Genomic DNA, 14,234 nt, shown 5'->3' with positions numbered 1-14,234 from the left:
CATCATGATGCGACCTACCGACTCCTCGCCATAAATTCTTCCAGCAGGTCGGATGACCTTCTAGCCACAAATGCCTATGAAACAACCGGATGCCTCCCAGCATTAATCGAGTAGAAACTTCTCAGGCAAACTGATCGGACGCCACCGCCATGTTAAAAACCTACATGTCCTGCCATCGGCATCAAGCACACCCGCCTTCTCGCTTGCCACCTCTGGCAATGGTCTCCACAATGGTAGCTGGGCTCTCCCGATTCTAATTCCCCCTTTATCTTTTCAATGCCCCAACATAGTTTCTCAATCTGGTAGATCCTCCACGGTTTGCCGCTCCACCGATTTGATTTGATTCTTCGTGCAGCTCGCTCAAGCACCCAATTTGATGGGATTTATTGGATTTTGTGGTTGCTCGCTGAAGCTAGGAGTAAGCGGCTACCATCAACGGACATTGAGCAATGAGCAGCATTACCTCATGCAGTGGTACAAAAGGTCTCATCTCTTGCTCTTAATTTTTATTATATATTGGATGAGCTCATATCCATCACCCACCGCAGTATAATCTCCATATAGTTGATCAATTTGCATATTGCCCTCACTCACGCCCTTCCCCCTGAATATCAGGTAAACAACATATGATAGCTCTTCAGCTGTTTGATGAAATGCCAGTATTGTTGACAACTTCATAACTGGTAAATTTTCGGTGATCCTTCTTAATTTTTTATTCACTCTCCCATTCAATGTTTGATGTCATGCCAATATTGCTGACAGCTTGCTCATTTTCGCCACTTTTAAAATTGTGGCACTACATCCCATCCGCAAACAGTGTTGTTGTGATACTATGTATATGTGTTACCCTGGAATCTCCCTAAATTATTTAGTTACACTGGAATTTACACCGCTGAAATCTTTGTCTATGTGATGTTCTGCAGTGCATCTCTCAGTTTGCTGATGAAGTTTAGTTAACACTGAATCTAATTTATGAACTTACACATGCAGTATGGGTTCTCAACCTTTTGGAAAAATGCAGTTAGACAATCCTGCAACCTACAAAGCAGAGGTCTGTGATTTTTGTGCCAGGCGAGGGTCTTTCAGAGCTTCACTCCTCATATTTCAGTTCTATGAGGTTTTCAGTTCTCATATTGGTTTGTTCTCTGAGCTTTTGAACACTACCTGCACAAAACTGATGTGATAACGTTTTCCTTCTAATCCCAATGATATTTGTAGGCATCATTAATTAAATAGAAATTCCCTGGATTTCATATGTCTAATATACTTGATTTGTATCAAGTTTGGCTGTCCAAAGAATTCACTCACAATATTACTACTCCTGCGTTTCCATGGTCCTCATGGAAGTCTCGGAATGATATTTGTTTTCAGGGAAAGCAATGGACAAGCTTAGCATTGGTCTCCGATCGTGCTACCTCAATGCTGAGAAGTTGGGCGTCCATGTACAAGGAATCGAGATGACGCCTCTTGAAGAGAACCTGCAACTGCTGAACATCAAGAGGGGAGAACTACTGCCATAGCTTGGCCGGCTTGAAGACTGATGACGAACGGCGCCAGTTTCTCATCAACAATACCAATTGGTTCCTGCTGTTGGCTCCTCCTGGTTTCGGCTCCCCTTCAATAAAAAATTTTATTCAATAGAAACCCCGCTGAAATGCCATCTTTTACGTGAAAGTTTCAGGCATGTCTATGAATTCTTATTCTATCCATCATTAAAAAATTCCCGCCGCAACGCGTGGGGTATCATCTAGTATCTAAATAGGAGCAACCCACTAAGTTTATTTCTCTCAACATGCAAGCTATCCACCTCATCAAGCTTCTTTGACAAATCCGAACTTGCCACATCACCCCCACTACTCCATCAGATATGTCACATCAGCAAAGAGAATTTTTTTTCACTGGAACATTAAACCGGAATGCAAAAAAGAACAATCCACTACTATCATTTCTCTACCCATTGGCCTTCTATCTACCCAGGCCAGCCACCAAGTGTAGTCGTTAACGCACGAAGTAGAAGGCTGTTAACGCTTCTTCTCCTCCATGATCTATGTATTGGTGCAATCTCTTCCTCTCCCCCACGATCTTCTATAAATTTAGGGGCAGTTTTCTCTCTTCTACATATAATGTGTCACATCTTCGTTTTGATCTCCTTTTTTCCACGGCTGACTTCTATGTCTTCTCTTCAGATCGCTAGATTGACTTTAATTTCTGCCATGAGCAGGTGGACAAAAGATCGATGCAAACTGCGGCGCTTGCACTAGGTACGTACACTGCAAGCTAGGGGAGAGTCCGGCTGGCGATTCTAACTTGATGGAAATTCGCTATTGTGCCCAGCTACGACTAATCCGATGTTGTTCCATCTTCCCATATCTCCAAGGTCTAAGTCTCAAGATCAACCTGGAGGCAAGCAGATAAAGCATAGGAAAAGAAGCAGAACACCAATCGGTTGGATTCAGAAATTAGAGGAAGAGCATTGTTGAACGGTGAGAATGTTTTACTTGCACGTCGCCCAAACTTTACCTTCTCTGTCTTCATCCGTTTTGATTAACTACTTTGAGTTTTCATTTTTGTACCGATACATAGCATCCCTTGATTTGGTAAGTAAATGTTACTTAACCTGTTGTCAATCTAAGTTCACCTAATTTTTTCTTCATGTATACATCTTCACTTTTCTCAGTATTTTCATACATCTGTGAATGATATATTTTCATTTTGATGGTATAATGTAACACACTACACATTTTCGTGTCCCGGTACGACTATACTTCGGCACCGTAACATATATCTTAACATTCTTACTGTATACCAATATATTGATTTTAATTTATTGTGCCAATGGAAAACGTGAGGCACTATGTGACTCTACTATCAAGTCCCTTAAATTGTCGCGTCCGAAGACAACATTATCATATTTTCGCCTAACCACAATAGTCAATATTTGACCCTTTTTTCAAAAAAAAGTTATACAACATATTTCATGTACATAATTTAATCTTGATATATTTTCATACCACGTATTCCCGCTGCAACGCGCGGGGAGTCATCTAGTACTTTGAGTTACACCGTATCTAGCAATCATGTCGGATAGAGCTGCACTCACTCACTTGCAGCAATCGTGCCCCATAGAGTTGTAGCAATCGACTTAACCATGGACTTTGCTCTGAAAAAAGAAGTTTATGAAATAAAGGTGACCGCAATAAGTGACAGTAATTAAGTTAGTTCATGCTAGTTCACATGTCATTTGATGCTAGTTCTTTGCATCTTTACTAGATCATGTTGATGGAAAAATAATATGTGACTAGCATATTCTTTATTTACTCTTGTATTGTAATTGTTTAGCATCCAAGAACTCCGAAGCCATATGATACATGTTAATTATCTGGATGCTAAACAATTGTCTGGTAATGATCATTCTCTGCACTTCAGACATAACATATTTCTGATTCATATGTACCTGTGAGTTATTTTTAACTTTGAAGAAAGAATGAAAGATCACAATATATACTATGGCATCTTGGAGCAATGGCATGGAAGTTGTCATGTTCCCCTAACACTCTGCTTATTCTTGTAGAGTTATTCATGCTTAGATTCTTGATTCAGACTTAGCTTCAGACTTAGCGTGTTGAGCTTGGCTGCAGAGAGTAGTTTGTCTGATGTGCTCCTGTACAACAGTCTCTGTACTCTGAACTTGAATTTGAAACATTAGTACTAGCTCTTTCAAAGATATATGAATTAGTTCTCTCTGTTTTGTAGAATTATGTATGCTTTAATTCTGAGATCTAATTGGCAACTAGCTACACATCTACTGGTGATATGCCTGGTCTCACTACTAGAAAAAGGTAACCAGTGGCATACCAGAATTGGCTATCAGTGACGCATCAGGCGTGCCACTGCTATCACGCCATTGCTAATTGTTAGTGCACCACTGTTCCCTTATGGGGGTGCGCCACTGGTAAGATGCACAGTGCGTCACTGCTATTATAAAGTGGTGCGCTACTAATAGTTAGTGCGCCACTGCTATTTGTTGGAGGTGCGCCACTAGCGCTCCACTGCTAGGGTTGATGGTGCGCCACTAGTGCTCCACTGCTAGGATTGATGGTGCGCCAATGATATCTAATTAGGTGCGCCGCTGGTATTATTTCCAATATTCAAATTTTAATTTGCTTTTCTGATATTTGTACAGGTTACATAATACAACACAGCATATACAGTTTTGCAATACAGTATACATAGACAAAATTGATTGTATCAGCAGCAAAACAATAATATCACGATCTCAATGATCATAGTTCATCACATTAGCCTCCTAATTCGAAATGGCGATCACAAAGTTCAAATATTAGACAAGTTTCCGGTTCCTCCTCCGCTCCCTCCTCCCTCCCGCTAGATAGTGCGCATATCTGTCTTCGGCCTCCATCCTAGTTGTGTACCCTTTGTAACGGTTGCCGCTGAAACGGTGAACATGTCTGTGACACTCCTCCCTGTCCTCGTAGGCTCCAGGAACCCTGCCCTTGTACACGACATACGACGTCATCTCTATGCACAAGACGAATGAAACATGAGTAGCAAGTTTGATAGATTAAATGCGCGCCAAAATAGAAGATCAAGTAAATAAAATGCATCATACTTTCATTGGACACACACACCCCGAAGATGGTGACGGTAAGCCAAGTAGGATGCACAAGAGATTTATATTTGTGAGTATCACACCAGGATCACCGATACCACCCCGAGATCATGTGTAGTAGTGGCCAATCATTTTAATCATTGTCAAGTGCAAATACAAAAGTGGCCCCACATAGAGACACACACAATACAAAAGGAGAAGAAAATTAAAGACCAAATCAAATGCGCAAAAGGACTATCGAAACTAAAGAGCCATATAAGTTCATGTAGGGATAAAGTTCACAAGATAGCGTGACTAGTAAATAGCATCGATTACATATAAGTTTAACAACGTCAAAACTAAAGAGACATGCAAGTTCATTATTGGATAAAGTTTACAACACAAGCTCGTCGATAGTTTAGAACTACATAGCTAGGCAAGCATCAAGCCTTTCTATTCGGCTCAGGGGCGGAACATGGAGGAAGCTGCCGCCTTTCGTCATGGTCATGAATGAGAGGTAGTCGTCACCCTACATTTGTAGCATTGTGTCTATGTCACTGTTAGATGGTTGATAGCCGATGTAGAACTCCCCCGAGTTACGGAGGACATCTTGATAGATGATTTCTGAAAACTCTGACTGGATGCGAAAAAAATCTTGATTGATGTCGTCGTCCTAGATCAGCGACAAGCGTGTGGCCCATGTTTTGAGATGACCTGGTAGCGTAAGCTGCTGGTGGTCCCGTACGAACACCCGCATGTGATGCAGGGTGTAGTAGGCACCCTTCTTACGCCATGGAGCGGTCAACACTGTGTTGCCATGGGTACCTACATCACATACGACGACCCCTTCACCTAATGGCACTTGAATTACTACTATGAAGACATGAAGCTAACCAAACATGGTCGGACCTTAAAAATCCTAACCCAATTCGAAAAGGGGGGATTCGAACTCACCATTGGACGCACAGAGAGTGGCACCATCTGAGGATGCATCCTTGCCGCTCTTGCGGCTGCTGGATGTGCGGGTGAGGCCCCCCGCTCGAGGTAGAGTGCACATGGCAAAGGCACGAAGCTTGGCGGGACCAACACCTCGCAGCTACAGCCGGTTGCCCGCATGGCTGCCGCTCTGTTCGACACGTGCTCACATGGGGACAAATGTACCTTGCGGGAGCCCCACCGATTGAATCCCCTTGTCCGCTCTAGCCGCCACGGCCACCCTCGTGCTCGCCATAGGCCTGGATGGGAAGGGGGGGCGTCTGATTTAACACCTACACCACGGCTAGGTCAATCGCCGCCGCCAAGTCACGGAGCCCGCCGGCTCCAAACTCGCGGATCAACCCGCGCTCTGTGCGAGCCACCGGGACAAATCTTCGCTAGGTGCGGCGGAGGGGACGACGCAAACATGGAGGCAGAGAGTCAGTAGATGGGACGTGAGAGCCTGACACACGTGTAGGGGATTAAATGGGGCGTATCTCGCGCTTCTCCACGCGTGCGGCCGTTGCACGCAGTGCTACGATTTCCCCTCGAACGAGCCAGGCTCTATGAGAACTGCAGAATTCGGGCGTTCCTCTTAGACAGACCGGAGGGTGCTTTAATAGCTGGACATAACGTCAAAGGAGTCCAAGAAACCAAACATGCGAAATTCTTCTCGCCAAGGCTTCATTAGAGGTGTTAGAGTAGCTCTAGCAGCTACCTTAAAACGCGAAATATAAACGAAGGAGTTCAGTTCACCGAATCCGCATTTTCAGTTCCAGAAACTCGTGGGCAGAGCAGCCACCGAATCCGAAACTGAACTTTTTAAAATTTCGCGTCCGTTGCACTCCTGGCCTTCCCGGGAAAATTCAGAGAAAGTTCAGTAAGATCACACACAGTTCAGTTTAAGATCATAGTTCATAACATCGCTAGGAACATAGTGATCATAGTCGTAGATAGAGCAAAAGAAACTAGCCCTCATCTACCCACGGCGGCTAGCTAACTACGGCGGCGACGGCGATGATTCAGTCGATGACGATGAAGTTCGCCGCGCGCTCTTCCACCTTCTGGTGCTGCTGCACCGCCTCCTCCGCCGCCTTCTAGCGCTTGATGAGGCGGAGGGCCTCCTCTAGCTCGGCGGCGGCGGCGACCTCGCAGAAGCGGGTGCGCTTGGAGCGCCACTTCATCCGCGCGAGGACGCCCGCCTGGGCCTCGTTAGAGGCGACGAAGTCGCCCTCGATGACCCTATCGTCGTCTTCTTCTTTAGATCCCTCGGAGCTGAACCCCGAGGAGAGGGAGGACGGCGGAGAGCGAGTGCGGCGAAGGCTGTTGGTGTTGCTGCTCCCCGCACCTGAGGAGGAGGCGCCGCCGTAGGCGTACAACACGAGGGAGGGAGGCACCGATGCTCCCCAGTTGGTCTAGCGCCGCGCCAACCGCTTCTTGCTGCCCACCGAGCGACTTGCTTGGGCTGGTTTTGAGTCACTGGCCATGGGCCCCGAAGCGCGGCGGGAAGGGCGGTAGGATAGGCTCCGTGTCGACGCGGCGAAGCGGTTCGCATCGAATCGACGGAGGTGTGGATTAGGTGGTGGTAGTGGAGTATTTGGACACTGGAGCTTCGTCGGCAACGGCGGATTTGGTAGGATTTGGCGGTTTTTGCTCGGGTCCGGCGAGCTGGAGCGGCATATGTACCGTCTGAAGCGGGCTTTTTCGCTTCGGACTTTTTCTCAGAGATACGGCCAGAGACCACTTTACGGGCGCTGCACGAAGCACAAAACCAACGGGCCCTGCACGAAGCGTAAAACCGAGCGCAGCCCATATGTGGCTGGAGTTTTTTAGTTTTGGGCCTATTTTTGGTAGCTGCTAGAGCTGCTCTTACGAGCTACCAAACGCGCCCGAGATGTTTGGATCGCAGCGAGGAATGTCGAAATTTTCTCTCATTCCCAAGCGGTGATGATGTGATCAGAAGAGCGGCCCTGATCAAAACCAGCAAAAGGTGCGTAACGGTCGTCTCGGACGCAAAGGGAGCAGGATCAGATTATGATCACCTTCTTCTTTTCTTCCTCTCAAAAGAACCAAAGGCTGACCTTGACCGACCGACCAGCGTGTGTAGTGTGGTGGCACCACACTACAAAGATAAATTTAATACGGAGTAAATTAACGGTCACAGTCATAAGCTTTTGGCCATAAAAAGTAAGGGCATCTCCAGCGGCGCGACGCATTTTAGTGTCCGCGCGCGTCCGTTTACGTCGCGCGTACGGACGCTGAAATGACCGTTTTCGTCCGCGTGTTCGTTTGCGTCTGGGTTGGCTCCAGCGGCCCGACGCATTTTTTTTCTCTTTTTCATTTCAACATACTTCCAAATATTACAAATTGGAAGATTATTTTACACAAACTAATACATAGTTTGGAACATGGTTTACACAAACTAATACATAGTTTGCACCATGGTGGACACAAATATAAATATTTTAAAAATAGAAACCAGTTGTGTTGATTTCCGTATGTTCGCTGCCAAGAAAGAACATTCGAGGCACACCCACTCACCCAAACTAGAAAATCCAGCGGGAGGATTGACGGTGCCCTTGTTGGTTCTACCGATGGCGAACAGACAGAAACCTTCCACTACTGGCTTCGTCTGGCCCGTAGCCAGATTCGCTGCAAAGAAAGAACACTCTACGTTCTAACTATCGGAGTCCGACTCGGATTCGCCGGTGTGGTAGTGCCTGCGGCGAGCCGTGTCGTCGAAGACCTTGACGACCATCTCACCGTCTCCCTCGTAGAGGAAGGTGAGCTGGCAGCCGGGATCGAGCGCCAGGTCACGGGCGAACTTGCCTCACCCGGTGTGCAAATACATCTTGCCCTGCCCGTCGAACAGGACCTCCACGGGCCAGCGGCAGAAGTTGCAGCTGGCCTCCCGTAGCTGCAAATGCGCCGGCTCGACGCCGTCGACGAACTCGGCGAACTTGTCCGGGAGACGCTTGATGTCGAGCGGGTCGTCGTCGATGCGGAGGAGAACTCGAGCGGCGTCCCTCCACGTCGGAGGAAGACGAAGAGGGCGCGAGCGACGGCGAGCGTGGGGCCGTAGCTGCTCCACCACGGCGGCCCCTACCCCGTCCCCAGGGCCGTCCAGGGCCGCGGCCTCGACCGCCTCGGCGGCCACCAGGACCCGCCATGGCCTTCCTCGCGGGGCTGGCTGCGTGGCAGGAACACCTAGGCGGCGGAACGCTGGAGCTTTGTGGCGGCTAGGGTTTCTATGGAGGAGTGGATGAGGAAGAAGAAGGCGCGGCCCCTTTATATAGGCCGGAGGCATGCGGTGGTCGCGGGACGCGTGGCGACGCCATTAACGTGGTTGGCGGAGGTGGGCTGCGGCTGCTCGGCAGCCGAGGCATCGCCATTAACGTGGCGCAGACTGCCGAAGCGACGCAGCGGCGCCAGTCGCAGGCGCGTTTGAGAAGACGCATCGACGCAGGGCCCCTACCAGGCGGGCCTGACGAAACGACCGTCGGATACGAGCGGACAATTTCGGCGTCCGCGCAGTGTCCGCGGAGACGCATCCGAGGCGCATATTTGGGCCAGGTTTGCGTCTCCGCGGACGGCCCGGTCACTTTGCGTCACCCCACTGGAGAGGGTGCCAGACGCATTTCCGGTCACGGCGGACGAAAACGACCATTTGCGTCGCGTCGCTGGAGATGCCCTAAGCGAACGAAAACAGTAGTAGATTATTTGGATTGGAATCTCAGGCTATCCACCTCAGCTCCTTCTGAAACAGGCAGATATTCCAACCTACCAATCAAGGAATCTACTAATAAAGAACTTAACAGGAAGACTTGATCAAAGTTTTTGCAGTAAACAATCAGGATATCAGCTGCTGCAGAAGTCAGGGTTAAAGAAATCGCCGCGGAACGCTGTTGCTTCTGGAAGAATTCTTCAGGATCAGAGATGTTTCTTGGGAAGAAAAATATTATCCTGGCAGGATTCTTCAGAAGCAAGAGACCACATGGCTGCCGCTGCAGAGCCAGGAAGATCTCACCGGCACCTCGACCATGCCTTATCAAGGCAAAAGACACAGGATAACCTGAGGACAGTTGCACCGACCTCACATACTTTTGTGGCTTTGGTAGATTCTTATGTGAATGTGCTTCCAAAGCTTTTGTGCAAGTTTCCAGTTCCACCATTCTGCTACTGTAAGACAACTGAAATGGAACTCAAATGAAGCTCGCTCAAGTTATGAACTTAGGACATCCAAGAACTAAAGGACTTTTAGACTAGTGATTCTTGGAAGTAAGTTGCCTGAATCCTCTCAATGCCTATCATAAACAGACAGCTAAACTAGGCAGGAAGTTACTATCAAACCAAAGGCCAAGGACTATGAGAATCCATTCAGGTTTCAAAAACCGAACAGGTCTTTTCCCTAATTATTTGAAGACATGATAAGCAAAAACTAGTTTATGTTTCTGATCTTGCCACTATGATAAAGTGCAACATGAAATGAACCGAAAGCAAAAAAGTCGCATCACAACACAACAAGCCGGAACAGGAAATGAAGGGGACAGATGGTCAAAGTAAGTGGATTACGACCCCAGCATATGCTAATATATAGAAAAATGAGAAAATGAAAAAATGCTGACTAAATAATACTACTCCATATTTTAACAAATTAGTTGTCCTAAATTTTTTTAAATATGGATGTATCTAGACATGTTTTAGTATCTTGATGCATCCATATTTTAACAAATTTGAGACAACTAATTTGGGACGGAGGATAGTATAAGAATTGAATAACCAGAAGTAACTGGGATACAAAAGGAGGAAATGACACCCAGATTTTTCTTGTTCTAAACTTATGCGCGGACCATTGATTTTAGACTAATTCTACAATGATTCTTGGAATTAAGTTGTAATAACATAGCCTGAATCCTCTCAGTGCCTATCAGAGTCGGCTAAACTAGGCAAGAAGTTGCTATCAAACCAAAAGGTCTATGACTATGAGAAGCCATTCAGGTTTCAGAAGCCAAACAGGTATTTTCCCTAATTATTCAAAGACACCATAAGCAAGAAGCATAATATGTCTCCCATGTTGCCACTCTGTCAAAGTGCGAAGTGCAACATTGGCAATGAATCACAAGCAACAAGGCGCATCACAACACAACAAGGCGCATCAAGGAACAGGAAATAAAGGGGCCATCATATGCTAATATGAAAACTGAATAAGAAGTTGAAAAAATGCTGACTAAATAATATAAGAATTGAGTAACCAAAAGTAACTGGGATACAGAACGAAGAAATGACACTCAGATTTTTCTTGTTCTAAACTTAACTTATGCCTGACTGAATTTAACTAAACTGAACTGAACTTATGCTTCTTCTCTATACATCTCACATGTATCCCTGCTCTGCACCTACAAACAAATCCACTCCCAAATCCTTTCTTCTGTCCCTCTCAAACTCTTATTATTCACAACCCAATTGACCATCATCAATCTGTAGCCCAATCTTCCAACTCCAACCCCTTTCAACACCACAACACAAATTGTCTCGACGCGCATAGACGAAACCGATAAATCATAGTGGAGAAAAGTTTTGCGCACCTTGCGACTCAGTAGCCATCAATCAAGAACACTAGCCGCTAACCATGCCTGACTGAATTTAACTAAACTGAACTGAACTTGGTATCCATCGTCGCGAGAGCAAAACCATGTATTTCTTCAGATATGTTTTCTTCAAAGAACAAATCCATCACTGCCGTAGAGGCGGCGGCGGTGATCCATATTCTGCCCAGGTAACTGGTGGCCATGGGTCGGGATTATAGGGTGGCGGTGGTGGTGATCCATATGAAGCATGTGAGACCGGTGGCAATGGGCCGGGGTAATAGGGTGGTGGTGGTGGACAGGCACAGGGTGGCGGGGGTGGGCATGATGGATGCGGATGCGGGGCGGGAGGGGGCGGCGGCGGGTGGTGGACTGGCTTAGGCGGCGGTGGTGGATGGTGGACTGGCTTAGGCGGCGGTGGTGGATGGTGGACTGGCTTTGGTGGCGGAGGTGATGGCGGAGGCGGGGATGGCGGCGGAGGTGAAGGCGGAGGTGGTGATGGTGGCGGTGGAGATGGCGAGGGTGGAGGAGGTGATGGTGGGGGCGGGGATGGCGGTGGCGGCGAGGCCGGGACGAACGGCTTGCATTGGAACGCCGCGCAATTGGCGGGCGGGCGGGAGTAGAAGGCGGCGCACTGCCGCGGCGCCCGCTGGGTGGGACGGTTGGGCAGGCAGTTGCTCCGGTCGCTGTCCCGGGGCACGACGCGCGCGCACGCGGGCGGCTCGGCGGTGAAGAAGTTGTAGGCGAATGTGAAGTTCTTGAGGCGCGGCAGGGCGCAGACGGCCTGCGGGATGGGGCCGGAGAGCAGGTTGTGCGCGACGTCGAGCTGCTCCAGCTTCCTGAGCCCCGCCACCTCCCGCGGCAGCGGGCCGACGATCTTGTTAAAGCTGACATCGAGCACGGTGAGCTCCCTTAGGCGTCCGATCTCCGGCGGGAGGCATGAGCTGAGCCCGGTATTGATGAGCAGGAGCTCGTTGAGGGTACCGGACATGTTGGCGACGCTGGCGGGGAGGCATCCGGCGAAGTCGTTGTGCGCGAGGACGAGCGCGGAGGCGGGCGAGTTGCCGACGTTATCCGGGATCCGGAAGCGGAAGCGGTTGTGGTTGAGGAAGATGGCGTCGAGCGGGCGGTCGAAGAGCTCGGCGGGCACGGCGCCCTCGAACTCGTTGAAGCGGAGGTCGAGGAAGCGGAGGGAGGGGAGGTCGAGGACGACGTCGGGGAACTTGCCGACGAGGCGGTTGTTGCTGAGGTCGAGCTCGTGGAGGAGGCGGAGGCGGCGCAGCGTGCGCGGGAGCACGCCGCAGAGGCGGTTGGAGTTGAGGTGGAGCAGCGCGAGGTCGGCGAGCAGGCCGAGCTCGGGGGGCAGGTACCCCGCGATGTCGCCGTGGTTGAGGTCGAGGCCGGCGACGGCGAGGACCGCCGGGGCGGTGGGGAGCGGCGCGCAGTAGACGCCCGTGTAGTTGCAGACCGCCGGGCCGGCCCAGTCGGCGGTGAGGTCGTAAGGGTCGGAGAAGATGGCGTAGCGCTTCCAGGTCTGCAGCGCGATGTAGGCGTCCCGGATGTTGCGGCTCGGGAAGCGCCAGGATGGATCCACCTCCACCGGCGCCGTCCGGGCGCCGTCCTCGCCCCCGCCGTCGCCGGAGAAGTCCAGCGCCGCGGCCCCGCCGCCGGCGCCGGCGGCGGCGAGGAGGGCGAGCAGGAGTAGCGCGGCGAGCCTCATCGCATCTCCGGCGCAATGGCGAGATCTCGGCGGGCGCTGGTTGCGGCAGGAGCAGAGGAGGGGAGTGGAGTGCGGGGAGACGGTGCAGAGGACGGACAGGACAGAGCTGAGCTATAAACGCGCACACAGCTCAACGCGTACAGCCGAGGAATGGGAATGAGGGTGGGGCCCGTGCGGGCAGTGGGGTTTAACTCCTGTGTGGCCGTGGGAGGGGTACGTGTAGCGCAGGGAACGCGTGGGGCTCACGTGGCAGTGGTGGGGGCGGCGGCGGAGTAATGGCTAGCGGTCCCCCGTGTTCCTCTCCGGATTCGTGACCGATACGCGGCGCTGGTGGGTCAGGAGAGGAATGAAAGTAGCGGAAGGGGTTTGAACTGCCAAAAACCCCTGGATGGGTCCCGTGGCCGCGTTGTCCTCTTCAAACTGCTCAAACACCGCACGCCTTTTTTCCTTTTCTTTTCTCTTTTACCTTTGGACTGGCGCAAAAGTAACATAAGCAGGAGTAAATTAGAATATATAGATCAAAAGAAAAAGTAAAGCATCATGAGTAACACTGGAGTAGTAATATATAGTAGTATTTTTTAGTTGCGAGGTAGTCTCTCCGTTCTGAAATTTATCTACATTTCAGAACGGAGATAGCGCACTTATACTCCTACAACTTGTCTATAATGTAAAGGTTTAGTCATACATCTTGCAAAGAGTCAAACCGCCGTCCATCAACTTGATAATCGAGGTGATGATTGATCCCAGCCATTGTATTGTCTTCTTGCATATGAGTACGACGTCGCCGCCCATATAAACCATTGCCAAGCAATGGAGTCCCACTACATCTATAAACGTAGGTCGACAGGTCCAAGAACAGAAGTCCAGCCCCCCTCCCAGTGCACCACAGAAGGAGTGAAGGGGAGATGATGGAGGCACAACATAGGAAGATGGCTTTTAGGGAGGAGCAAGCTTTGATTGGGTTGCAGCAAATGGGGGAAGGCACCGTTAGGTCTACTACCATGGTGTTGCCTAACAATGGACATGTCGAGCATGTATGCCCAACATGTCAGAGTTACCAAGGAGAGTGAATGGATTTCATCCTATAGAGGAAAGGTACCGACGTATTGAAGGAGAGGAGTTTACATGTAGTATTGAGTTTCTACACACACAATGGTTCCAGCAAGGCATGTGGAAGAGGTGATTGCTTCCATCATATTGCGTAGGATCGTGAGGGACATCATTAACTGAATCAACAAGGTAAGGAATAGAATGGAGAAAAGGAGAAGAAAGATGAGCGAAGAAAGATGTGTGTGCGCCCGTTATCTAAATCCAGTGTGTGTACGACACTGTGTTGTTTTAGATAAAT

The 14,234-nt window shown here is 49.4% G+C and overlaps 1 protein-coding gene across 2 annotated transcripts; it reads right to left on the bottom strand.

Moving 5' to 3' along the window:
- Positions 1–11,296: 11,296 nt before the first annotated feature.
- LOC124667761 (leucine-rich repeat extensin-like protein 4) lies at positions 11,297–12,886 on the bottom strand. Of its 2 annotated transcripts, XM_047205014.1 has the most exons (2): positions 11,730–12,886; positions 11,297–11,465 (listed from the first exon to the last, which is right to left on the bottom strand). In XM_047205014.1, the coding sequence occupies exons 1-2, from the start codon at positions 12,884–12,886 to the stop codon at positions 11,315–11,317; spliced, it is 1,308 nt and encodes a 435-aa protein (XP_047060970.1). In that variant the 3' UTR covers positions 11,297–11,314. The 2 variants fall into 2 exon arrangements, with proteins under 2 accessions (XP_047060970.1, XP_047060969.1); XM_047205013.1 differs by having other exon boundaries at positions 11,297–12,886.
- Positions 12,887–14,234: the final 1,348 nt, after the last annotated feature.

Source organism: Lolium rigidum, chromosome 6, assembly GCF_022539505.1.
Source record: "Lolium rigidum isolate FL_2022 chromosome 6, APGP_CSIRO_Lrig_0.1, whole genome shotgun sequence".
Classification (NCBI taxonomy): Eukaryota; Viridiplantae; Streptophyta; class Magnoliopsida; order Poales; family Poaceae; genus Lolium; species Lolium rigidum.
Note: the sequence above shows the minus strand (reverse complement) of the source record. Positions and strands in the feature narration are given on the sequence as shown.

Bases quoted from the DNA above. Each gene is read 5' to 3' on its own strand.
- LOC124667761 (XM_047205013.1), bottom strand. From the start codon at position 12,886: ATGAGGCTCGCCGCGCTACTCCTGCTCGCCCTCCTCGCCGCCGCCGGC.